This window comes from Antechinus flavipes, chromosome 1 (assembly GCF_016432865.1).
Source record: "Antechinus flavipes isolate AdamAnt ecotype Samford, QLD, Australia chromosome 1, AdamAnt_v2, whole genome shotgun sequence".
NCBI lineage: Eukaryota > Metazoa > Chordata > Mammalia > Dasyuromorphia > Dasyuridae > Antechinus > Antechinus flavipes.
In genome coordinates this window covers 165,350,213-165,378,030 of record NC_067398.1, presented here as the reverse complement: position 1 = coordinate 165,378,030, position 27,818 = coordinate 165,350,213, and the positions used below count along the sequence as shown (strand labels likewise).

At 35.5% G+C, this 27,818-nt stretch overlaps 1 protein-coding gene across 4 annotated transcripts; it reads left to right on the top strand.

Moving 5' to 3' along the window:
* Positions 1-127: 127 nt before the first annotated feature.
* RAD17 (RAD17 checkpoint clamp loader component) lies at positions 128-25,654 on the top strand. Of its 4 annotated transcripts, none has more exons than XM_051992632.1 (18): positions 272-364; positions 1,427-1,497; positions 2,638-2,741; positions 4,209-4,469; positions 6,974-7,057; positions 8,174-8,330; positions 9,283-9,419; positions 9,939-9,991; positions 10,080-10,205; positions 10,298-10,367; positions 13,078-13,189; positions 15,743-15,934; positions 18,564-18,649; positions 18,743-18,889; positions 19,333-19,482; positions 20,867-20,987; positions 23,103-23,160; positions 24,644-25,654. In XM_051992632.1, the coding sequence occupies exons 3-18, from the start codon at positions 2,700-2,702 to the stop codon at positions 24,918-24,920; spliced, it is 2,073 nt and encodes a 690-aa protein (XP_051848592.1). In that variant the 5' UTR covers positions 272-364; positions 1,427-1,497; positions 2,638-2,699; the 3' UTR covers positions 24,921-25,654. The 4 variants fall into 4 exon arrangements, with proteins under 4 accessions (XP_051848608.1, XP_051848592.1, XP_051848601.1 ...); XM_051992641.1 differs by lacking the exon at positions 272-364 and adding an exon at positions 398-784; XM_051992648.1 differs by lacking the exon at positions 1,427-1,497 and having other exon boundaries at positions 128-364.
* Positions 25,655-27,818: the final 2,164 nt, after the last annotated feature.

The following is a 27,818-nucleotide window of genomic DNA, read 5'->3' as shown; positions in this document are numbered from 1 at the left end:
TCCGGGAGTCATCACTTCGCCCCGCCCCTCCCGCCCATTGGTGAACAGCCCCTCTATGACAGCGCCTCAGAGCAAATCTGAGCGGATCGGTCCAAGCTCCGCGAGCCGCCAGAACAGGCAGTGCCCAAGACACCTCAGAAGACCAGCTCCTTCTCTTCCCCCGCCCCTTCTTCTTCGTCGCCTAGGCGCCAGCCACGGTGGGAGGCCCTCCAGCCGGAAGGCGGGGCCTCAACGTGGGCTCCCAGTTTGGCCCCCGTAGTGCCGTTTGGGTGCCCCCTCTGGACTTGGGCCGCCGCCGCCGCCACCGCCGCCTCCCCCGGGAAGGGGGAGGGGAATGCCGCAGGTCACTGCTCGCTGCCTGCAGGTGAGGCCGCTGCAAAAGAGGAATCCATACCTGTCGCGCAGGTTGCGGAGTCGGGCCTTTTGCCCGCCGCTCCACGGTGACCCGGAGCCGTTTCGCGGTCGGGCCCGAGCAGTCACTAAGCGCGGGTGGGAGGGGGAGGAGTACGGATGCCGGGAGGAAGCAGGCAGTTAGCGGGACCCTTTTCGCGAACGACATCCGTGGGGCTGCGGGACCGGGTTCGGGTCGAGTGCCTGATGACGGGAGAGGCTAGTCTGCCCGTGTTTTTAAAGAGATTCTGGGGTCCTCATAATAAGCGGGACGCCCGTAACTCTGCACGCCCTCCACCTCTGAGCACACCGGAAGTTCCTTTTTCTGTGTTTCCTCACAATGCTAAGTGACTCGGGAAAAGGGAGGGAGTTCTTCATCCCCGGGGATCGGGAGGTAGTGAGCTCTCCATCACCCGGCCTCTTGCATGGATGACCTGGTGAAAAATTGTAGAGGGGATTCCCGCTTCACGTAGTGGGTCTGTGGCCTTTGAAGTTACTTTCAGCTGTGAAAATTTAGGAGCGAGTGTTTTAAAGTCAAAAAATTAAGCGTTTCGCCCCTACTTTCGGCGCTTTGAATTGCGTGCACCATATGTTTGTGCATATGTAATTTCCATTCATTGATAGCTGATCGATTTAAAAAAACATTTTTTCTAAGTCTGAATTGGCTTTCTACACTTGCAAATTCTAAATTGCAAAAAAGCTTTGTGCATTCTTTCGAGGAAAAAAAATCCGGTTTTTCATAGTAAGACTGGTTTTTTTTAATGTGGGAAAACCAAATACATAATTTTTTTAAAAAAAGGCTTCGTGGATAACTTTTGAACATTTTTATTCAGGAGTAGTGGATTGAATTTTATTGACTTTTGTGTTCCAGAAAACCGAAGACTTATTCTGATTTGAAATACTTTGAAATTTTCACATTAAGACTCCATAAATGGGAACTGCCCCTTTCTTGATTACCGATGTAGGCCCAATAAGTGCTTATTGAATGATTCTGATTTCTTGTATCCAATAGATAAATCTCTTTTATTATTCACAGGTGTCCAACTCCTCGGTTGGTCTCATAAGCAATTGGACACCAGGTTCTTCTGTTCTCCACAATCTCTTGAAGTCAGTCCAAGCTCATGTTCATTGTTTCCGTGAAACTGTGTATCCATCTCATCCTTTTTCTTTTTGCATTCAATTCTTTCCCATCATCAGAGTCCTTAAGTAAAGTCCTTTGAATCTTGTCTTCTCATTATGTGGCCAAAATATTTAAGCTTCAGCTTTAGTATTTGTCCTTCCAATGAATAGTCTCAATTAATTTTAAGTATCTCCTTGCTACCCAGGAACTTCTCTTTAGTGCCACAATTTGAAAGTGTTAATCCTACAGTGCTCAACTTATTGTTCAGTTTTTATAAAGAGTTTCTGAGGCAGCTAGATGGTGAAGTGGATGGGATGCAGCCTTGAGATCAGGAGGACATGAGTTCAAATCCATCCTCAGTTTCAAACTGTGTGACCTTGGGCAAACCACTTAATCTCAAATGCCTCAAGGAAAGAAAAAAAAAAGTTTCTATTTACATTGTATGAAAAGCGACAAATGAATCAAATGCTACAGCTTCAGTTAACAATAAAATTCATTTTGGTATAGGTTTTTTAGCTCCAACAACAAAAAATTCTTCCCTCGGTTTTATAAATAATAAGCGTTTAGTATCACTAGCTTGCCGAGCTTTTTATTCATGTTCTCATTTGATTCTCATAGCAACTTTATGAGGTAGGTGATATTCCCATTTTACACATGAGGAAACTGAAGGTGAATAAGTGACTTGGCTGATCATTCAGGTGTTTAACAGGATTTGAATTCATTCCCTAGTCTGACACTATCCACTATACTATCCTTTTCTTGATTTCAGGTAGTACTTTAAAGTTTGCAAAACAATTTTAATCCATCATCTCATTTAAGCTCCATTTTACATGTAACTGAGGTAGTAAATTAACTTAACAATGATCACACAGCTTAAAGTCAAACCTTAATTATAATTTTTTTTTGAGAGGCAATTGGGGTTAAGTGATTTGCCTAAGGTTACACAGCTAGGAAGTATTAAGTGTGGAAGGGTGAATTTGAACTCAGGTCCTTCTGACTCCAGAGCCCATCCTCTATCCACTGCATCTAGCTGCCTATTTTAATTATAATTTAATATGCATGTTTCTGTTTTTCAATTTGGGATAAGAGACAAAGCCTTCCATAAACATATTTTCTTTACTTTTTAGGTGATTTATACTCTAATATACCGCAGATTCTATACTACGGATGGGAACTATCAAGGTTTATAATGTCAAAAACTTCTCTTAGACGAAAAGTAGCTTCCACAAAGGTATGAAACATTATTGAAAATAACCATAACTAGTTTCAAAGAAAGTCTAATACAAGAATGGCTATAATTCAACTCATCTCATAAAATACAGAAGTAATTTTAAGTGAGAACATATGGGTTGTTAATTAGCTCTATAGCCAAGCAGGTACTTGATCTTGTCCTTTATTCTGCCTGGATACACTGTTATCCCTTCCACATCATAGAGATTAGGTCTGTAGCACCCCTGTAATCTGGAAAATCAGCATAAAATTTTTTGCTTCTCTTTTAATACTAGAGAAAGCTGAATTTTTTCCTTTTTTATGGAGTATTTACGTACTTTCATGTAAAATTTGGGTTAAATATTTGGTTATAGGCCTGTGGCTGGCTTCCACAAAACTAAAAATTTCCATTTAATTTCTTATGGTGACCCTCAATACATTGAAACCAAGATAAGTAAAGTCACTATGTGGAAGGGATATGTATACTTTGGTTTTAATTTTAAGTAACAAAGCAGGACATGAAAGGACATAGGAAAAGCTGTTGAAATTCCTAATCAATCTTTCCGAGTTTATTGTTAGCTTAACTTTTCCACTGACTCCAATTTTAAGTAAATCATTTAAATATTTCCAATAAAATGAAAATAAAAGTAATTCAAAATAAAAATTCTGTATTTTATGTTAAATAGATAATTAATAATAAAACACTTTTTAAAGGAAATTGATTTACTCATTCTATTTAATCAGTTTTTAATACAAAGTTCTGCATTCAGGAAACTGGACAAATTATTCAGAGGTGGCATGGATGCTATATTTTTCTAGATTTAAAGTATTGATAACTAGTAAAAATTATGATTAGGATGTAAGAAAATCTATCTTAGAATTTTTAGTTCTTGAAATAGTCATTTTTATGGTGAGTTTGCAAGTTGAACTCTTATTGTTGATTTCTCTGCATTTGTTATACAGATAATTTAAGTAAATGAGGAAAATGTGCATATTTAATTTTTGTCTTTTATTTCTAGCACAATGCTTTGCACATAATTGGAACTGATTAAATGCTTGGTGAATTGATTGTTTTGGATAAATCTCAATTCTTCTTAAAAATCTTCCCTCTCTTTTATTTACTCAAATATTAGCTGTCCTGTACAGAGAAGAAGCAAGTCAGATTTTAATTATAAAATGTGTAAACTGGTAAATGTTTATTCTTCACAAAAGTTTAAAGGTTTGTTGAAATGACACTACCTATAGTTAGTCCCTGTATGGTTTGAATTTTTATGTGTAAAATAAAGATGATATCACAAATATAAGTACAAAAAAGCTATCTTATTTGGATTATTGTGGGTGAACATATTGCAAGTCAGTGTTTTAATTATGGGATTGTTAGAGATCTAGAAACTTATCTACTCTATTAGAGATAGGAAGGGGGAAAGGAAAAATATTACATACTCAAATTATTTACATTGATTTCTCCCCTCCTCCCCTCCCCCCCAAGGTAACCAACTGGGTAGAGCCTTCATTTGATGATTTTGTTGGGAACACAGACATCTCATCTGCTCTTACAACTGCATCTCTGGGAGTAAATAATTTTCATCAGAGAAGAAAAGATTTTTCATCAACATTAGAAAATAATAAGTTTCTAGCTAAAAAAAAGGAAAAATCATCTTCCTCAAAACAGAGTAGTGTTGAAGCAAATTTAAATGAAAATCTAACTGAAAATGAGCCATGGGTAGATAAATACAAACCAGAAACTCAGGTATGAAATTATTTCATTATTTTTAAGCAGTAAAATTTAACAGAAAACTGAAAATAATATCAGTTGAAAAGATTATGAAAATATTTCGCAATATAATTTGTTGGGGGTTTTTTAATCTTCTAAATGACCTACAAAATTTAAGGAGTTTGGCTATATAATTCTCTCTTCAAATAGTTATTCCTTAATGCTTTTCATGAATCTTGATTTGACTCAAATATGAAATTTATTCAAGCCATAAAAAATAATTTTCCTTCTTCCCTCATTCAACTCATTTTTAATTTTAACTTTCATGATGAGTTAAAAGAAACAAAACCTCATTTCATTTCTAGTGATATTTTTTCGTTATCAACTGTTTTTAAAGTGTTATGATTTAATAATCATCAGTGGACCAATAAAGCTACAAGTTCTCTCTGGTGGTAGGGCAAATCTTATGCTATTTTTACAGAATCATTGTTTTTATATTAATTATCTGCTGGTGATTTTTATGAAACTGCTGTATGTTTCTTTTTAAAATTTAAGTTGGGAGTTGAGTACCTCATGTATTTGTCTTTGGACAAATTACCTGTTTATTCCCCATTAGAATTGCTTATATCTTTGTGTCTTTAAATTTTCATTCTTAAGATCTCTTCTCTTTAAACTGACATCCCCTAAAGTCAAAATTCCATGGAATCTAATCTATCTTTCCTCTGAACTCTTTAAAAATCTGCTTTTCAAAAATCTAGTGTGTATTTTAGACCATATCTTTGCTGCTTCTTCTTTATCACAAACTTGAGGTTTAAGATTCATTTCTTCCCCCAAGATACCCATGATTCAGGCCAAACCATCAATTCCAAAAAAGTATTTCCCCTTATGGCTTCTTTTTGAAGAATGGCAGTTATCACTAAGGAAAATCAAAAAGTTCTTAATTGCTCTGCCTTTGGCAGAGAAAACTCCAGCGGAAGTCTAGATAATTGAAGTCCATTCCTCAGTACACTGTATCATTCCTCTGTGTCAAATGTGATCTCTTCCCCAGACTTCTCCTTTATTTCCCCTCACTTTAGGTTCTCTATAGTATGTTTTGATGATGAATGTATTTGTTTCTGTTTCCTTTGACTTTCAAATACTTTATGTCGTGTTCCTTTCTCTGGTTCTGCAATTTCCTCACATGAATGTATTTTTTTTTTTTTTAATGAATGGCTTTTAAGTTTTATTTATTCATTTAACAGCCATTTTCCCCTCCCCCTACACAAGCCAGAAAAGGGGGGGGGGGGGACTTGTAGCAGATGTGAATAAGCAAAACACAATTTCACTTTTATCATGTCCAAAATTATATATCTTATTCTGTATCTTAAGTCTACCAACTCTCATTTAGGATATATGTAGCATTCTTCTGCTTGATGGAATTGTTCTTGCTTAAATTGGAGTTAAATATTTCAGAATTGTTTGTTTTCACAGTATTATCATTTTATAAATTATTTTCCTGATTCTGCTCATTTCAGCATACATCAGTTTATACAAGACTTCCCAGGTTTTTCTGAAATTGTCCCTTTAATAATTTCTTATGGTAATGTAGTATTCCATTACATTCATATAATTTGTTCATTCTAAAAGTATGGATATTGGGGGCAGCTAGGTGGCCCAGTGGATAGAGCACCAGCCCTGAAGTCAGGAGGACCAGAGTTCAAATATGACCTCAGACACTTAATATGTCCTAGCTGTGTGAACCCTGGGCAGTCTCTTAATCCCAATTGCCTCAGCAAAAAATTAAAAATAAACATATGTATATTCCTTTGAGTGAGTATAACTCCGTAAAATATAATACTATCCTTTTCCCAATCCCTTTTTCTTTTGAATAAAGTATTCTTATTCAGAGCCTTAAATCTGTCATCAGGTTTCATTTCACAAGTCTTAGTGATACCTAGTACATCAGATTTACCTCCTTGAATCCTATAGGACTTTTCTTTGCTCTCATTTGTTTGCCTATCTTGGGCATCTTCCTATAGACATCTAACAACATGAATTTTACTATTGGTTCTCTCCTGGATTTTTGTTCCCTGTGAATTTGTGTGTCCCAACATTATTCTTTCTTTATTGTGGCTATTCTCTGTAATCCCTATCTTGGGAGATAGATATAGGCAGTCTTCTCCATCTTCTCTGTCCCTTTTAGCTTAAAATCCTTTAGATTCAATTTGTAAGATATCTTCTTTATACATTCTTACCATTCTTTTTTTAACTTACTCTATCCCTGATACTAGGGTGACTTTAATCTTTTATTATAAGTAATGCTCCAGAATTCTAAATCTTGTTTTCAAGTACCAACTTTATGTCCTTCCACTATTTGTTTATTGAGAAGTTTCTTACTATTCTATTTCATTATCTGTTTAGCATTAGTACTACTCAGATTTTTTCATTTAACTTTGAAGTAGTTTTGAGAAAAGATAAAAACTTAAAGCACCGTATAAATGTGAGTTATTTATTACTTTTAAATATTTTAACAATTCTTAAACTTTCATCTTTTATGCTAGAATGAACTTGCTGTTCATAAGAAGAAAATTGAAGAACTTGAAACCTGGTTAAAAGCACATGTTTTTGAGAAGCAACCAAAATTGGTAAATTAGTCACAATCTCATTAAAATGCTTTATAAATGTTGAGCTGCTTTGTACTTTGTGGTCAATTAAATATATGTAGGCATTTTTTTGGAGAAAAATGGGTTTTTTGGAGCTGAGAAATCCATAAGAATTTAATAAGGACCTACTTTGTCTGGGCAGAGACTAGGTCAGCAGAGACTAAAACAAAAAGGAAACAGTCCCTTCCTTCAAGGATTCACATTCTATCTTGAGAAACCATACACATTTATAAGGATGCACAAACTAACTATAAAGCATTTGTGAAGCCAAGCTCTAGTCAGTGGGGGTAAGAGCAAAAGCAGGAAAGGACTAGGAAAACATTCCTGTAGAAGATGGCACTTGATCTGAGCTTTAAAGACCCTAAGGGATTCTAAAACGTGGAAATGAGGAGAACACATTCCAAGCATGAAGACAGCCAGTGCAAAGGCACAGAGATGGGAAATAGGGTGTTATCCGAGGCTGTGGAGTCAAACTTAAATAGAAACATCCTTGTAGATTGCAGTGACTTAGAAAACCATAAATTAATATTATCTTTTTTATATTACAGCTTTATTTTGTTAAGCATTTTTCAATTACATTTTAATTTGATTTGGCTTGCACTTGGATGTTTTGTGGGCCATTTCTGGCCATGTTTGACTCTTCTATTATAAGACAAGAAATTTAGTTTACTTGGAATGTAGAGTATGTGAAGGAGCATTTAATGTCTACTAAGACAGCAGGTTGGGGCCATATTCCAAAGGCTAGAGAATAGGCATAATATTTCATAAATCATAACCCAGTTGATAGCAGTTTCTATTGAGGGAGACATAGTTTACTTCACACATTGTCATGTTTTAGTGTAACTACATTGTAAAGGACTCATTAGAAATGGAAGGAAATAGTCTAATAGAGGATTAGTATGTCCAAACTGCTCTGGGGTTTAATAAAATTCAAGAAATTTCTATTAAACTAAAGGGTTTCTTTAACAATTAGCATAATATACTATTTTTCTTCTACTATTATGTTAATATAAGGAAGTATTAAGTCAAATTAAAAACTTGTTACCCTGGCATATTTCATCAGTATTTTTCATTTTTAATGTATGCTATTTGTTGTAGGGTGGATCTATCCTAATCATTACAGGTCCTCCTGGATGTGGAAAAACAGCAACTCTACAAATATTAGTTAAGGAGCTCGGTATTGCAGTGCAAGAGTGGATTAACCCTGTTTTTCTAGACTCTAGAAGACATGATGTGAAGGATGAGTTTAATCATGGTGAGATTTATTTGTCTTACAAGGGAGAGGGAGAGGCATTTCTATGTTGAAAGCAGATAGGAAGCTCATCTCATGGTCTCCAGTGCTGCTGCTGAATAAAAGTTTTCTTCGGTAGGAAGTTGGGAGTTGTCACCAAAGGAAGGCTCACATTCCTCTGCCAGAACCTAAAGAGGTTTGAATTTAGAATAGAGAATGAGGGTTCAAATCTTGCTTTTACTACTATCTCTGGTTGCTTGCTACTTGCTCTGGACCTTAGTTCCTCATGTGAAAAAGAGGGAGATGAATGAAATGGTTTTTGAGATTTCTTTCAGTTCTAAAATCTATTATCTTACCTCTACATTCAATTTCATAGTAGTGGCTAGGATATAGTTTCGCTTTCCTTTCTCTTAACAGTATTTGATCACATTGATTTAATGTGAGTAACGTGACAAGAGAGCAAAGCAAGTATGCCACAATATATTAAGAAAATTATTTTGACTGAGGCAAGAAACCTTCTCATAGTAAACTGAATTAAGGGCCTTTTGGAGAACTTGAGACTTTATCATTATTATCATTATTATTATTATTATTATTATTATTATTATTATTATTTAAATATCCAAAAATCTACCTGCATTAACTCTTCTATTTGTTATGGGTGGAATTTTTTTTTAGGCTTTTTTTTTTTTAATTAAGAAAGTCTCCCCTCCTTACTCACATGAATAGGTGGCTAGAAAGACAAATAAGTAAGTGTGACTGGTGGAGTAAGTTCAGCTAAAATCCTCAGATGTGCTTGAGGATCATAGGAGAGGAAAGAGACAAATGTTCCTGAAAATCGTAGGGCTAAAAAGAAACTTAAAAATCATTTAGTCTAATCCCCTTTTCATGTTTACTGAACTTCTGAACAAGAGTAGTTCTAAACAAGAGAATGACCATTTATGATTTATTGACAAGAAAAATGCTTTCTTTTCAGAATCAAGTTTCCATGTGGTTCCTAATCAGTCTCAAGTGACTATTTTTCAAGAGTTTCTGTTGAGAGCAAATAAATATAACAAACTACAGATGCTTGGTGATTGTCTGCACACTAATAAGAAGATTATTTTGGTTGAGGTAAAAAAAAAAAAAATTTTGAAAAGCTATACTTACCCAACAAAATTTTAGGGGTTATTTCTGTCTTATCTGATAGTGATAATATTGTCATGTTATTAAGTACAAATAATGTTCAAATATAAAAACTTAGGCTTATATCGTGCTAGGAATCCTAAGTAGTCTATCATTGCTGGAATATCAAGAAACACAAATCTTTTAGTTGTATAATTAGGTAAATTTTAGCATAGAAGACATAAAATACATTTTTGACACTTTATGGTTATATTATCAGTGAAAATAGTTTCATATCAGCTAGCTAGTTTAGTACCTTTCCATAAATAGTATTTTATAAATGAGATTATTGTGGATTGATGGATACTTTAATAAATTATTTATCCTGAATTCTCTTAGTTCTTTTGAAAAATAAGTTAGAACAAAAAAGTTAAAGTAAATTTGAGAAAGGCTGTATTTGTAATTGTCTGTGTATAGAAAATATGTCTGCAGGTAGAATTGAATTAATTTTTATGTTGTTTTTAATAGGATATGCCTAATCAGTTTTATAGAGATCCAAGTACTTTACACGAAATACTAAGGTAAGTTTCAGTGACATTCACTAGAGTTCCAAATTAATAATTGTCACAATAATTAAAATCTCCTAACTTTTGCTACCTGTCATTTTAGGAGATTTGTGCAGCTAGGGCGATGTCCTCTTATATTTATAATCTCTGATAGTCTCAGTGGAGACAGTAGTCAGAGATTATTGTTCCCCAAAGAAATTCAAGAAGAGTGTTCCATATCAAACATTAGGTAAGATGATTTCTTTGTACCTCCTATAGCATTTAGAGAAAGATTTTATCTTTAGAATATATTAACTAATATTTTTTATAAACTTCTGACAGTTTCAACCCTGTGGCACCAACAATTATGATGAAAGTTCTTAGTAGAATAGCTGTATTAGAAGCTAATATGGTAAGTTAAAAACATTGTTTACATTTATGTGATATCGTCTTAAAGGGTTTTCTAGTAATGTCATTTCACAGGTGTACTATGAATTTAGAACTTGGTTTTAAGTTACTTAAAAATGAGTAGTTTGGCTTCCATACCAACACACTCTGAACATAAGAAAGTTACTTAACTACTCATCTTATCCTCTATTAAACAGATTACTAATCTAGCTATTTACCAGTAAAAAATGAAAGAAATCCTATACATTGTTAGTTAGTTGTTAAATTGTATACAGACCTGTCAGTTTAACCTAGACATTTCTTAAGGGACTGTCGGGAATACTAGGTAACAAATAAAGAAACTTAACAGTCCATGCCTTCAGGGAAGACATTATATTCTCTGATCTAGATAGATAATTAAATAAAAAGTAATTTCATTTTCAAGAGAGATCATATAAGCAACCAGGTAAATTAGGAAAGATCTTTTTAGGAGGAGTAATAACTGTACTGTGCTTGAAGAATGCTAGAAATTCCAAGGATAGTATGTTCCAGGCTTGGGAAATCACTTAGACCAATTACAGAGGCAGGAGATGAAATGTGTTGTAGGGAAAAGCTAACAAAAGTATTAGCTCTATAACACAGGGTGCATTAAATGGAGTAATATGAAATAAAACTGGATAAGAATAGATGAGAGCTACATAATAGATGGATTTCAATGGCAGGATGAGAATTTTGTCATTTAGGTTATCATTGGGGGGAGGGAAGTTATTGAAGATTTTGGAGTGGAAAAGTGACATGGTCACATTTATATAATAGGAATATTAGCTTGGCAACTATGAGTAGGATGGGTTGAGAGAAGAGACACTGGAATATGGGAGACCAGTTGGATGGCTGTTAACCCAGTAAGAAGTGATAACCTGAACTAGAGTGATAGCTGGTATAGAAAAGAGGGTCAATGTGGAAGGTTTTGTAAAAGTAGAATCAAAAAGATTTGGAAACTAATTGGACATGGGGAGTGAGAAACAGTGAAAACTCTGAGACTGCAAACTGCTAGTGCCCCAGCAGAACTAGAGAAGTTCAGAAGAAGGAAATTTGGATTTATGGAAAGTCAGATGAATCCTATTTTTTAACATGTTCAACTGAAGATGCCTTTTGAACAGCAGGTAATTGATAAAGTTATGGCAGAAACTTCTTTAAAAATTGTGTTGGGAAATATATTGTTATAGAAAAGATATATTATCTATCCTCCCTGTAGTAATACCTGCTTTGCCTAACCAGAATTAATCTTCCCCTTTCTTTGAACTTTGATCGATGGTCAGAGTCAAGAAGTCATCAGTCAATGACAGGAAAAGATAATGATAAATGTTGGAGGGGATATGGGAAAACTGGGACACTAATGCATTGTTGGTGGAGTTGTGAAATGATCCAACCATTCTGGAGAGCCAAAGGGCTATAAAATTGTTCATACCCTTTGACCCAGTAGTGCCATTACTGGGTCTGTGTCCCAAGGAGGGAAAAGGACCCATGTGTGAAGAATTGTTTTATAGCAGCTCTTTTTGGGGTAACAGAATTGGAAAAGGAATGGATACCATCAATTTGGGAATGTCAAAACAAGTTGTGGTACATGCAGGTAATGGAATATTACTGTTCTTTTAAAAATGATGAACAAGCTGATTATAGAAAGATCTGGGAAGATTTACATGAACTGATCCTAAACAAAACAAGCAGAACTAGGAATACATTGTACACGATGACAGCAAGAATGTTTAATCATCAACTATGAAAGACTTGGTTCTTCTCAGTAATTCAGTGATCCAAAACAATCCCAATAGACTTTGGACAGAAAATGCCACCTACATCCAAAAGAACTAAGGAGAATGAATGTAAATTAATATATGCTTTTTTCTGTTTTTAATCTCTCTCAAGGTGTTTTCCTTTTGCTCTGATTTTTCTCCCCCAGTGTGATTCATAAAGCAATGTATATTAAAAATAAATAAAATAACTGCAATAAAAAAAATTACCAAAAAACTCATTAGTCAGAAAACCTCAGGATAGAGGATCTATCTCCAAGATGGAAAAACTGCTAATGGAGAGGTGGAATCAAAAATGAAGTGGCCATTTATCTGAATTGGCATTTACTAAAATACTTGGTCAGAAACAATATTTGAATTTGAATGTTTATAACTAGAGTTTTTAACTTGGGCCCTGTGACTTTAAAAATGTGTTAATTATTTTGGTATACTTAGCTTCTTTGGTAACCCTATGTATTTTATGCATTTAAAAAAGTTATTCTAAGAATAGAGGGGCCCATGATACATAAAAATATTAAAAATCCCTGATGTCAGGCAACATTTTGTTCTGAACTTGATTCTGAGGAAACTTTAGACTATAAAAGTTTACACTTTGTAGCTTCTTGGTACTGAGAATGGATAAAATTGTTGTAAACTTGAGTGTAAAGAATTATTAATATCTTGTTACTTTATATAGTAGTAATATGATAGTTTTAAAGTAGCATTACTGAAATAAAGATAAACATAATTTTTATTAAATTCAATGTGAACATTTTAGGTGACTGCTATGTTTAGGGCACTATTAAAATGTAATTAACTATAAAGCGCTGTTGTATTTTCATTGGAATGATACCTTGGCAGTTAATTCTATAAGACGAAGGCTTTTCTAGTATACTAGTTCAGAAAAATAATGATTTTTTTTTTCTTTTTATTTTCTCACTTAAGGGTAGAGGAAAAATTGTTGTCCCTGATAAACCATCTTTAGAGTTGCTTTGTAAAGGATGTTCTGGTGATATAAGAAGTGCAATAAATAGTCTTCAGTTTTCTTCTTTTAAAGGTAAATATTGTTTTATGTTAAGTTAAGATAGTATTTTCTTAATAATGAAGTAAAATAAAGTCACAAAATATTCATAGTAATTTAAAATGTTACTGCTTAGTCCCTAAGTAACTGAAATGTAGCCAAAAGTTTTTTCTTTTAAAAAATGGAAATGTCTAGTGTGTAGCTACTGGAAGATAAAGGGAGTAATATGTGTGTACAAGGTAGTTGTGTGAGCAGCTTTTTATGTAGTACCAAATTTCATTTGCTTTGCTTAGCTTAATACCATGCTTTCTTGCCATTTCAAGGACTACACTTTTAGGTGCTGTCAGACTATATACTTTGGTGGAGCAATGTAGTAATTATTTTACATCGTTTTTATGAATTAAATAATTATTTTATTTAAATCTACATTTTTATACTGATACATTTAATATGAATATATTAAATTCCTTTTTATGAATGTAAGAAATGATAGTGATTTTCAATGAAAAAAAATATGCCTTTTTATACCAGCATATTTCATACATAGTCGTGAAAGAAAGTTGGATTAAATTCAGCTCTGCAATAAATGGGTACTTGACTGCAAAATAAAATCATTATGTTGGCCTTCTTACTTTAAAATAACTTCATTTCTGACCATTTGGAGAATTTTTAAAGTCCTAAAAAAAGTTGGAAAAATTCTAAAATTCTACACACTGAACTTTGTGGGGTGTAAGAGAATTGTTTTTCAGTTGTTTATATTGAGAGATATCCCACCGAAAATCTGACTTTTTGTGTGAAAAGAAAGTATTGGAAAGAGAGTATTCTTTTTCCATACTTTTGACATAGTATAAGTGTAGAACATATATACAAGGAGAATGTTTTGAGAAGACAATAAGAAAAGAAAGATCTAGGGATAAAAAATACTGAAAGTGTGTGTGTGTATATATATATATATATATTAATACTGAAAGTATATATATGAATTATTGATGCATGGGTTGAAACCATCCTTATTGAAGATATTAGAAGAAATTTAGTAGACTTAATAAATGACTTTTATAGCCAAAACATTTTGCAAGTTAGATAATTCACTAAAGGGTGTTAGAAAATATAAGATGTCACTGAGCTTATTATTTGATGATCATAATATGCATTTGATTTTGTAGAGAAAAATGTCACCTTAAAGTCACTTCTAGGGGCAGCTAGGTGGCGCAGTGGATAGAGTACCAACCCTGAAGTCAGGAAGACCTGAGTTTAAATCTGGCCTCAGGTACTTTAACATTTTCTAACTGTGCAGATTTTACACACACACACACACACACACACACACACACACTGTGGAGCCTCTTCAGTGAGAGACTTAATCACTCAAGAGAATCTAGTCTAATTCTCCATATAGGAAAAGCTGGGTCGGGGAAGGATGCCTCTTGTCCAGAAACTATTATTTTAGGGATTGTGTTTAATCAGTTATGCTGTACTCTAATGACTTTAAATTTCTTCTGATATATGGGGAAGAGGGGTGAGAGAAGAGAATCTTTTTAAAATCAGCATTTTTCTGGTCATACTGTGACTAAGAGTCATGAAATATTAGTCTTCACAAAATTAGATACTATTCAAAGGGCAGTAGAAAAGTACAATATATTATTAAGAAATGTACAGAAGTCAAGAGAAGTGAACAACCAGAAAAGAAAGTAGATTCCCCTGCACACACACTCTCTCTAGCATTTTATTTTATTTTTTCCAGAATTGATTTTATTTTTCCAAATACATGCAAAGATTTCAACATTCACCTTCGAAAAACCTTATGGTGCAGACTTTTCTTCTTCTCCCTCCTTCCCAAGACAGCAAGCAATGTGATATAGGTTAAATGTGTGCATTTCTTCTAAACATATTTCCATATATGTCATGATGAACAAAAAAAACACCCATCAAAAGGAAAAAAGCAAATAACAAAGGCGAAAATACTATGCTTTTATCGTCATTCTCTTTCTGGGTGTGGATGACACTTTCCATCACAAGGCAAGGAATTGCCTTGAAAAAAAAGAGCACAGTTGATCTTCACATATTCTTATTGTTACTATGTACAATGTTTCCTTGGTTCTGCTCACTTCACTTAGCATCAGTTCATGTAAGTGAAAGTGGACTATTCTTTTTTTCCCTTTTTTTCCCTGAGGCAATTGGGGTTAAGTGACTTGCCCAGGATCACATAGCTAGGAAGTATTAAGTGTTTGAGACCAGATTTGAATTCAGGTCCTCCTGACTTAAGGACTGGTGCTTTATCCACTGCGCCACCGAACTTCCCTGAAAGTGGACTATTCTTGAAGCAAGAACTAGGAATATACATTGTGCAGCTTATATGCACAGTTGGTGTCATGCAGCATCAAGAGATCTAGAAGAACATTCCCCCAGCTGGTGGATGATTTAGGGGATATTATAGACAAGTATTCTATTGACTGTATGGAGGGAGTAGCCACATTGATGATTTAATTTTTGTTCATTTTATTTCTTTTTTTTTTAATTGAAATGTTATCAACTGTAATTGAATATCATTTTTGTATATCTCACCTTTCTTTGGTTACTTCATTGCAGGTAATTCAACAGACACCAGTTTTTGGTCAAGGAAAAAAGGGATGTCTTCATTAAAATCGGATGCTTTATTAAAAGCAAAGCAGAAAAAGAGACCTGATACTATTTTGGAAAACCAAGAAATCCAGACTATTGGTGGTAAAGATGCATCTCTCTTTCTCTTCAGAGCTTTGGGAAAGATATTATATTGTAAAAGTAAGTATGGGGTATTTATTCTTTGGTATTTGAAATGCATGAATATTTCCTTAATAAGATACTAGGTTTATATAAACTTAATATATAACCGAATTTGTTAATCTGTCCAGAAGATAGAGGACAGATACTGTCTGGTTAACCTTTCATTTGTTTATTCAAACAAATGTTAACATGAGATATAAATAATAATTTGCTTTTTGCAAGAATAATTAAACACTATCAGATTCCCACAGGATCATAGGACCTTTACTCCTACAGCTCTTTTTAGTAATAGTCATCCATTTAGGTAAGATGGGTTTTGTTTTGTTTAGCAACCTAAACATTTTTAGAGGCAAGTGGTTTGCAGAATCCTAGGCATCATTTATTTTTAGTGCTCTTTTTTAACTGTTTTGGGCTCTTCTTTCATCCAATGCCACCCAGTATTCACTTCCCTTATGCCATCTTTTAACTTTTCAAAGACTCACCACTTCAGAACGCTGTTTAGACTTGCCTTTCCTCACTTCCTATATTTTCTCATTTTAGGGAAAAAGCTGTTCTAAACGACTCTTGCCCATTTCATACTCTTCTTATTTCCTACCATCCAACAGAGGAACAGAAGTCTAACCTCCAAGCATAAATTAGGGTTCTGTCCTAGATGTCCTCTTCACTTCTCCTTTATTGCTTCACCTGGTGATCACATCAGCTCCCATGCATTTAATTACCATATCTACCCTGATGATTTTCAGATCATTTATCTTGCCCTGATCTTTTTATTGACCTCCAGTCTTGGTTCTCCAGTTGCCTTTCAGAAATCTCTAGATGTCCTGTAGATGTCTAAAACTCAATATATCCAAAATGAAACTCATCTTTCCTCCTAAAAACTACCCCACCTCTTGCTTCTCCTATTATTGCAGAGGCAGGCCATCCTCAGGCTTGCAGCTGATGTATTGTCCAAGACGCCTCCATGCTTCTCATCCTGTATGCAGTGTTTGCTGAGACCTGTCCATTTCATCTTTACAACATCTCTTTCTCAAGAAAGCCAAAGTGACTTTCTTGAATCACTTCTCCCCTTATTCTCCCCCACCCCTCCTCCCAATAAACCGCCTTTGGCTCCCTATCACTTCCAAGATTATATACAGAATGTTGTACTAGGCATACACTTCATAACCTCCCTCTTCCCTACCATGTGATCTTTGATCCAGTGGTAGGTACTCCCTAGCAGTTTCATGAGCAGGATACCCCATCTCTTACCTGGACATTTTCTCTGGCTGTCATGACTGGCACACTCTACCTCCCATCTTCACATTCTGCCTTCACTGCTTTCTTCAAGTCCCAACTAAAATTCCATTTATTCTAGAAAGCCATTCCCAACCCCTCTTAATTCTAGTGCCTTCCTTTTCTTATTTGTTTATTCTGCATATATCTATACATATTTGTTTATTTGTTTTGTCTGCCCTTGAGGGCAGGGACTGTCTTTTTTTTTTTTTTTTTTTTTTTTTTTGTACCCCCCCATAGCACCTAGCACAGTACTTGGGCCACTTTATTAACTGAAATCAGTAGTTTTGCATGCTGCTTCTTCTATCCCTATTGTTTTTTGTAGATTATCTTAAGAGACGAAGGAATTTTTAGTCTTTTAAGTTCTTTCTTGCCTTTTTTTTTTTTTTAAAGAGATTGGGGATGAGGCGGGGGGAGGGAAGAGGGAATGAGGGGAAAATTGACAAAAGTTGGGGAATTTTAGAGTTAAATAAATCTAGGTAGTGTAGTGTATCAAGGCCTAGAGAGGTAAGCTGATTTGTTCCAAGATCACACAGCTAGTGAATAGTCTTATGACTACAAATTCGATGCTCTTTCTGTTATACTATAGATTATTGATATTTTGGGATAAGTAGAGTCTGATGCATAGGATCTGAACAATGGACAAAACACTGTCAAACTTTACCAGAGTGATCATTTCCTCTTAGCTTCCAGATCTGCTCTTGAACAAATCTCTTGCTTTCTAGCATGGGAATACAGCAGGTACAAAAGTCTTTGCCTCCAATTTTCTTTAATGATACTTACAAGGATGACTTAAAGAAGGGGCTATAGCTGATTGACAGTATTACTACTGTCAGTAGTCAGAGTACGATGTGCCTGTCTTTGGCCCCCTGGTATGTGCTAATGCTATATATTTTCATGGTAGTCTGGGTCCATGTCAGTGCCCATCTTTATTCTTTCATGCTTTCTTCTGAGGAGCTTTCTCTGATCTCCATTTTTCAGCTTCTGCTTTAGGCTTTCTGGTTTTCTGTTTGTTTTTTAATTGTGGGAATACAAGATGTTACTTCCATTTTTTACTCCTAGATTCTCTGATTTGAGCCTCATAATGGAGTGAGAAATTTAGTGGCCTCTGGATTAAGGACTGTCTTCCCTGCCATTAGTTTCCAAGGTCTATAGAACCTTGCTATCTCCCCTGTAACATTTCCTTCAAAAACCTGGCATTTCTATGAGCTGTGGACAGAATCTCCTTTCATCTGTTATTGATATAGTTCCTTGAGATCAAGAACTATCTTACTTTCCTATTTTCCACCATTTAGCAGAGTACTTGACAAATAATAAGCACTTAAATGCTATACTATTATAATCCATCTTTAGTAAATATAGAAATTATTTACAGGAACATCTCCAATGGAATTAGAATTTCCCCGATTACCTTCTCATTTGTCAGAGTATGAACGGGACATATTACTTGTTGAACCTGAGGTAATGAAACTTTGTAATTATCGATTTGAAATTTAAAAATTTTGACCACTGTCGTTGTGTTAGTATACTTACATATATATTTCTGTTGACTAGGAGGTTGTAGAAAAGTCACACATGCCTGGTGAGCTATTTAATTTATACCTTCATCAAAACTATGTAGATTTCTTCACCGAAATAGAGGATCTTGAGAGAGCCAGTGAATATATGAGTGTTGCCGACATCTTCCGTGGAGACTGGAATGTAAGGCTGATATTTTGTTTGTTTCCTTATATTTAGGAAAATACCGTATGTTTTTGTTTTTATCATTTGTAGTAAAACATCAACAAACTGAAGTTTTAGAATTTTTTCTCATTTCATTTGTGACAAAAATATACTCAGTAACTCTAGAATTAGGGAAGCTATGTATTTATCAAATACTTGTTTTCTTTTTACTTGACCAAGATTTGTTTATGTGAAGAAATTTCAGTAACTATTTTGAGGAATGTAGCTATAAAATGAAAACTAGGGAAGACCACTTTGGATGCTTTGAAATGGCTCTAGAAGATTTTTCTTTCTTATACTATAGAATTTAGAGAACTGTTATTTAAGTTCCATTATACACAATAGTAATGGATTTTTTATATTATAGTGTGAGTACTGCATATCCATTATCTCATTTAATTGCATGTCATTTCATTTTTTAGTCAAGGACTATACTTGGAGAGTACAGTGCATCTGTAGCTACAAGAGGTGTGATGCATTCCAACAAATCCAGAGGTTTTGCTTATTGCCCTGGAGGAGGAGCAAGTTTTCGACCCTTGCACAAACCTCAATGGTTTCTGATAAATAGAAAGGTAATGTTGCAATGACTGATAAAAAGTTGTCAAGATCCTCTGTTTATTTAGAAACAAGCTAAAACATGAATGACCATTTTAAATATTGACTCCATGAGCTTTTAAAAAGTATTTTAAAAACAATATGGAAAAAAGTTTAAGATCACATATCTGTTCTAGCTTATTTCAACTCAATGCATAGCCCTTTTAGGCCCTAGGTAAGTCTTGGTTTTGTGTTGTATCCACTCTGATTTACTAATACATATTTACACCTGCTCTTTCATTTATAGTTTTAGAAAACCCAGGATTCTGACTGGTACTTTGTCATAAAAGATTCCAAATTCAGGCCTACTCCTGACACATTGAAGGAGTGACAGGACTGTTCCCTTGACTTGTCAATACCCTAGGAGAGACATTGATAAATTTATCATGGATGGAATCAATGAGCATTTATTTATTGAATACTTAGTCTTTGGCAGGCACTGTGTTAGACTTAGAGATAATACAATGAATGAAACAACACTATTCAAAAGGAAGACTAATAGGAAGAGAGGACTGCAGTGAATCAAAAAGATGTGTTAAATTCCTCAAGGAGCTTTTATGGGTGGGATTCAATATATATTCCATTTGTAAATGCACACTTATCAAAGTAACATCAAAGAGAAAGAGATTACTAATAACTGGAAATATCAGGAAAAAACCCTTGTTTTAGGACATGACATCTGAACCATGCATTGAATGATATTAGGGCTTCTAAGAGGCAGAGTTCACAGAGATAAAGTTTAGTTAACAGAATAAAAATGTAAGGTCAGTAATTTTTTGGTTAAAATTATAAGTGAAGGATCCTCTCAGAAATTTCCATCTGATTTCTCTTTGTGATCCACTTAAGGAATTATTAGACTAGGTTTGTCAAAGCATCCATGTACCACAATTCAGAATTAATATTTCTTATGATTCAAGAAAATTCTTTGATGGCCAAGCTTAAAAGGATATTTATTATGTTAAATAAGATGTGTAAGTGGCATTTTATGAAAATATAAAACCCTGAAAGTTTTCATGTATTTGAACTATCAAAAAAATTTAAGTATAGCAAGCATACTTAGATTTGAGATCAGAGGTAATTTAAGGCATGTATTTATAAATAAAATTTCCTAATTTTTATAATGAGATATTTTTTAAACCTCAGACCTTGTCTTGATATATGGAAAAGCCATTCCTATTATAGAGAAGAACATATGACATAGATAAGGTTCATTAAGGCAGTACTGAAGCAGTTAATAGGGTTGAGGTTAATTTGATCATCTAAAAAATTGTTTGAATTTTATTTTAAATTCTACAATTTCCTTGGCAGAATTTAATAGTATTTATTTTTTTTTCTTCCTTTTATTTTCCTTTTGCTAAATAGTATCGAGAAAATTGCCTGGCAGCAAAATCACTTTTTTCCAGTTTCTGCTTACCCCCTTTGTGCCTTCAAACACAGCTGTTGCCATATCTGGCTATGCTAACTAATCCAATGAGAAATCAAGGTAATGGTAATGAATCTATACTAATAAAATACACCTCTTTCCTGCCCATAGAGAAGACATGACTAAAAGAAAATAATTTTGTGTACATACATTAGATGTGTTGGTTATTTTTTGCATACCTATCTGTTCTGATTTGTTACAGGGTTGGGACGTACTGTTCTACTATAAGGTGGTAGCCTAAATTGGCCATGGTATAAAAAGGAGGGGGGGGCATCTTATTAGTAAAACTTTTTAATTTTTTTTATTTCTTTATTTTTTAAATATCTTTTTATTGATAGAACACATGCAAGGGTAATTTTTTACAGCATTATCCCTTGCATTCACTTCTGTTCCGATTTTTCCCTCCCTGCCTCCACCTCTTCCCCTAGATGGCAAGCAGTCCTTTACATGTTGAATGGGTTACAGTATATCCTAGATACAATATATGTGTGCAGAACCAAACATTTTTCTTGTTGCACAGGGAGAACTGAATTCAGAAGGTATAAATAACCCGGGAAGAAAAACAAAAATGCAAGCAGTTTATATTCATTTCCCAGTGTTCTTTCTCTGGGTGTAGCTGCTTCTGTTCATCTTTGATCAATTAAGGCTCTCTTTATCGAAGAGATCCACTTCCATCAGAATACATCCTCAAACAGTATCATTGTTGAGGTATATAATGATCTCCTGGTTCTGCTCATTTCACTCAGCATCAGTTCATGTAAGTCTCACCAGTCCTCTCTGTATTCATCCTGCTGGTCATTCCTTACAGAACAATAATATTCCATAACATTCATATTTAGTAAAACCTTTTAAAGATGAAATCAAGATCATGATAGGAATTTTTCTTTCCTAAGAAAAGGTTTTTGTAATAGCATTATCTTATTGTATTGATTCATTTCTCAGTACTATAGTAAAAATAGCCATATGCTTAATGTTAAATGTTTTGGATTTTTTTCATTTTTTTTTTCCCCAGGGGAGGCAAGGCAATTGGGGTTAAGTAACTTGCCCAAGGTCACACAGCTAGTGAGTATTAAGTCTGAAATAGGATTCGAACTCTGTTTTCCTAAATCCAGGGCCAGTGCTCTAACCACTGTCCATCTAGCTGCCCCTGCTTAATGTTAAATGAACCATGAAGAACAGGGAGAGAATTTCATTCAGATTATTAGTGAATTCTTAACCCCTTCTTTACATATAATTAGTTTATATCAATACCTCTCTTCTTAAATGATAGTCTAGTTTTAAAAGAAGTCTAGCTCTACTTCAGAGATCATAATATGTTCAGTTTCATTTCAGGGTGCCTAGTTTAATGCTAGGTATAATCTGGGATTTGGGGTATACAGGAGCTAGATCTGCAACTATGCCTATAATATAGGGGATCCCCTTAGAATTATATAGAATAGGGGACCTTAGCCTTAGAATCAAAACTGGTTTCCTAGTGGTCCTCTGATCTTAAAATGACTTAAAAGTTGGGGCATCTAGGTGGTGCAGTGGATAGAGCACCAGCCCTGAAGTTAGGAGGACCCGAGTTCAAATCTGGCCTCATAGTCTTTAACACTTCTTAGCCCTGTGACCTAGGGCAACCCCAATTGGCCTCAGCAAAAAAAAAGAAAGAAAAAATTACTTAAAGTTGTTTTCAAACTATAGCACTTAGTAGAATGTCAGGCATATGTAATAAATTCTTTGTTTGACATTCCTGTATCCTCTCTTTTATGAATCTATACCTTTGGGGCTGGAGCAGAATCAAAACATTCATGGCTAGGAGGACAGAGTGGTTTTTCTGAAAGTATTATCTAGTGACTTGTCATTACTTATATTGTTTAAGGAAAAATATATATATAATTCCCAAAGGAGCAATTTGAAAACTAAACAGTGATGCTCTGAAGCAGAAGGCCTTCTGCCTAACTTATGTGGAATAAAGGAGAGATTGGTGCTCAAAAGGACCAAGAAAAATGTGCTGCCCAGATTGGGAGCAGGAATTTCTTCCTCTATCTCAGGCAAAGTGGGTTATCAATTACAAAAAAATTGTCAAAAAGAGTATGTGTGTATGTGTGTGTTAGAAAATTGTATTAGGAATTTTGTACCCATTATATTTGATCTAGTTGGAAATTTGTTGTCTTTTTTCTTCTCCCTTTCTAGCTCAGATCGCTTTTATCCAGGATGTTGGAAGATTTCCCTTGAGGAGGTTTTTTGGAAGGTAATAAGAGTTGTTTCCTGTCTTATTTATTTGCTGCCTTATTTCTGTTTTACTATAGTATATATTATTATATATATTACAGTATATATATACATATATATATATTACAGTATATATATACATACATATATTTTTATATATATATAGTATATATATTAGCAAATCCATCTAATCCAACAAATATATTTTACGTGTTATTTTCCAAGTCAATAATGTTTAACATGTGCAATTAGTCATATGCCACCATAAGAAGTTACTGTCAATATTATACAAATTTCTTTTCCCTTGATTTAAGTAATTAGGATTTTAAGATTATAGATAACTATATCTAAAATAAATACTTTGAAATCATTAACATTTCTTTTGATCTTAAGCTTCCTGGGGAAGAGAGTCAAATTTCTCCCCTTCAACTAATATACAGCTGAAAATCAATTTCCTGAAGCATTCAGTGATTAATTAGCACTTGGTGGGTATAATCACATCCTTTTTGGGGTTTTTTAAATATATATTTTATTTTATAATAACTTTATATTGACAGAATCCATGCCAGGGTAATTTTTTTTACAACATTATCCCTTGCATTCGCTTCTGTTCCGATTTTTCCCCTCCTTCCCTCCACCCCCTCCCCTAGATGGCAAGCAGTCCTATATATGTTAGATATGTTGCAGTATATCCTAGATACAATATATGTATGCAGAACCGAACAGTTCTCTTGTTGCACAGGGAGAATTGGATTCAGAAGGTATAAATAACCCGGGAAGAAAAACAAAAATGCAGTTCACATTCATTTTCCAGTGTTCTTTCTTTGGATGTAGCTATTTCTGTCCATCATTTATCCATTGAAACTGAGTTAGGTCTCTTTGTCAAAGAAATCCACTTCCATCAGAATACATCCTCATACAATATCGTTGTTGAAGTGTATAATGATCTCCTGGTTCTGCTTATTTCACTTAGCATCAGTTCATGTAAGTCTCTCCAAGCCTCTCTGTATTCATCCTGCTGGTTATTTCTTACAGAACAATAATATTCCATAACATTCATATACCACAGTTTACCCAGCCATTCTCCAATTGATGGGCATCCATTCAATTTCCAGTTTCTAGCCACTACAAACAGAGCTGCCACAAACATTTTGGCACATACAGATCCCTTTCCCTTCTTTAGTATCTCTTTGGGATATAAGCCCAGAAGTAACACAATCACATCCATTTTGTATTTTACTAGCAGTGCTCCTTTCATGTATTACTTTTGTCATTTAATCTGTTAAAAAATTAGGCTTATGACTATGCATTTTATCATTTCACCATTCACATTTTATGTTGAGAGAAATGTTTCATTGAGGTAGATCAAAGGAAACTACTGCCTAAATAAAACACATTTTAGGGTAGAAGGAAGGTAGTAGTCTTGCCAATTATCATAATTATAACTTACTTCAAAGAACTAAACTAGTCTGTTATTAATAGATGTAATGCAATTTTAACAGATTGAAAATGGAAGCTCTTACTGATAAGGATTCTGGAATGATAGAATCTGCCAGTGATGATGAGGCAAATTTTGATGGAGTACCACCTACAAAGACACTCATGCACATGGACAAAATCAAAACTTCAGAGACTGATATAGAAGCATCATTATTTCTTCCTTCAAGTCAAACTAGTGGAACAGATCTGCCTGCCAGCCAGCCACAGCCTGCTACAGCTCAAGGATTTATGGAGGAAGAAGAGATCACAATAGAGGAATATGACAGTGATGAGATGTAGCCAAATAATCTACCTGATGGTCAAATGCTCTTTGACATATTCATTTTAGTTTTATTCACTGATAAATGAAGTTACTTGAATAAAGGTAATATGCTTTCAGTACTGTTGAAATTGTCAAAAGTCCACTTGTATGGTGTATAGTCTGTACTTTCATAGTGTATATAGTATGTACACTTATATTTGCTATACCTGTCCATTTATGGGACCAACTGTACCTTTAAAAGGAAAAAATATAAATTCAATTAAATGTTTAGCTTAAATCTGAACTTTTTTTAGTTAGAGTATTGATAAACAATCAAAAGACATTAAGTATTTTTATGGAAAAGTTAATGAAGTTTTTGAAACAAAACAGTAAATAGTAAGACCTTTTAAGTTATTTTTTAAATTTTCCACTAGTATTTATTTAGTTCTATAGGTGATGTACAGTGGAGAGGTCAACATTTGTGAGCAATTTCATGTGATGGTTATGCTAAATATAAAAAAATGTGAATTCATAATTTGGGAATGTTGTACATATAAATTGTAAAACTAAAGTAGTTCACCTGTAAACTATTCAAGATGTAAATAAACGTAGAGCCTTGTACGATTTTCTTTTTCTTTTACCTATTTTTATAAATGTTTAAAACGTGAAAGACTATGTTGTACGATTATTTTTCGATAAATTATGCAAATATCTACTTAAATGTATCGAGTATTTTAAACAAAAACATTAAATGCCTTTTATTTCATCAAAATTTACCATTTCCCTGGCACTGACTATTCATGTATTTCTTTGTGGACAATGTGAAATTTTCCCATTCTTAAAAAGAGACGGAAAAACGTGAGGGAAAGGAGCCCAGCCTTGTGGCTCGGGCGGCCACTCCTAATCCTGGGCTTTGTGGCCTGCCTTGGGTAGTTTCCGCGGGGGAGGGGTAGAACGGGGGATGTTCTGCCTTTTTGATGTTCCCTGGACCACCTACGGGACACCTTTCCCCTGCGTCTGCGTTTGGGACTTCCCAGCTGCCCCCTATTTCCCGAACGCCAAGGCAAGGAGGAGGTAGGGGGCCCGAGGCTCGATTAACTAGGAGTGGAGCAAGACCCCAACCTGCTCCAGGCACTTCCGGCCCAGCGGCCAGGGACGCCAGTTTCCTGGCTCCGCCCCCGGAGCCCAGCTCCGAGTTTCTGGTTTTTCCCCCTCCGAGGCACAGGTGAGTTTCTTAGTAGGGGGAAGGCGAAACTGGTCGCCCACGTGACCCTGAAGAGGCCGAGCGAGAGGGACGCGTGGGCGGGGCGGCCAGGTGCGCGTGCTGGGCTGGGGGGCCAGGTGGGCGCGCTGGGCGGGCCTGGCCCCAGGACCGGGACTGGCGTTCTCCACTCCCCCACCCCACCCCCCGCTGCGTTGCAGCCAGCTGCTCCGGGAGCCGCGGAGCTGCCTGCCGGTAAGTGAGGAAGCCTGTTCGGAGCGAAGCGGGGGTCCCTGGGTGAAGGCGGGCTGGGAGAGAAGGGATTGTTGGCGACTTCCCGAGGCACTCAGCCAGTCTCCTAGAAAGGGAGCAGACTTGTTGCGGGGGCGAGGGCGGGCACCGGGCGCACCCATCCTGAAAAGGACTAGGCAGGACCCGGAGCGCTCCCGTCCTGGGCAACCAGCGGCAGGATTCGGGCAGGCCCCCACGCTGTTCCTTGGGACTCCCCACTCACGAGCTAGGGACCACCGGAGCTGCGCTGTCTCTTGGGTTGGGAAACCCGGCCCCGACACAGTTAAAAGTTACTTTCAAGTAAACGAAAACCCCCAGGTTTGCTTAAAAGCCCGGTGAACTCCCCAGAGCCACCATCCCCCGACCTCGGACGAAGGCCCGAGGGGTTCAGGGCGGATTGCAGGGGCTCAGAAATGAGATTCCCTTTAGGACACACCTGCCTAAGAATGCTGACCATTTCTAAACTTTCAGGGTCACTTTTGTCATTGCGTCCACATGATGTATTGGAAAGAGCCCCCAGTGGAAGGCTTAGGACTCTTGGGCGCGAATTCTTTGCTAAACTGTGTGACCTTAGGCAAGTCTATGGGATTCGAGTCCCTCATCCATAAAAAAGAGGTGGTTGGGACGTTTTTGGCTTCGGAACTACTCCACAAGTCTCCGAGTGCTTTTGTCTTTGTGGATTATCCTATCGATATTTAAGAATTAAAACAATTTATATTATTACGAAAATAGTTTTGACCTAACAGACCCCTGGATGTCCTCCAATCACTGGATTAGATACTTCTGAGGAAGGTCCTTTCTGGCCTTACAACGGTGATTTTTTTTGAGACCAGAAACTACAAAGTATGTTGTCCTTGAACATTGAAATACTGAAAAATCTGAGGCGTTTCGCATGGACCTGACTGTTTTAAACTGAAATCTGTGGATCTTTCTTTGCTATTTTGGAGGAAGGAGGTGGTATTTCATGGGAGAATAGCAAGAGATAATACACTAACCCATCATTATTACACTTAAACAGATTTCACTTTTAGAGACTGTGAACGCATGCAGAACCAAAACAAAAAACAATACCAAGCCTGTTGCTTTTGGATGGTGAACCTGTTTTTAAAAACACTGAATTGAACTGCAAGCTTGAATCAAAATTTAAAAACTGTTCAACTGGAACACTAGAATAATTCCTGAACCAAACTCCAATGGAATCATTGTATCATTTATTTAGAGCCCTTAGGAAGTTTATAGGATACATGCATATTTAAGAAATTAATTCGAGTCTCCACTTGCAATTACAATGAAAATATCCAGATAAATCGTTTAATTCATATTGTTCCACTGTACTCCAAATCCCAGTGATTTAAAACGTGTGCCTTCTCATTTTGGGTCGATTTTTCCCCCTCTCCCTAAGATGAGGGGGCTGAACCAGATAATATCTCAATTCTTCTAGCTC

Excerpts from the sequence above, each read along its gene's own strand:
- RAD17 (XM_051992648.1), top strand. The coding sequence starts at position 2,700 with ATGTCAAAAACTTCTCTTAGACGAAAAGTAGCTTCCACAAAG. Across the intron at positions 8,331-9,282 it reads GAAGGATGAGTTTAATCATG|AATCAAGTTTCCATGTGGTT; the intron begins GTGAGATTTATT and ends CTTTCTTTTCAG. Across the intron at positions 18,890-19,332 it reads TCTTCCGTGGAGACTGGAAT|TCAAGGACTATACTTGGAGA; the intron begins GTAAGGCTGATA and ends TTCATTTTTTAG.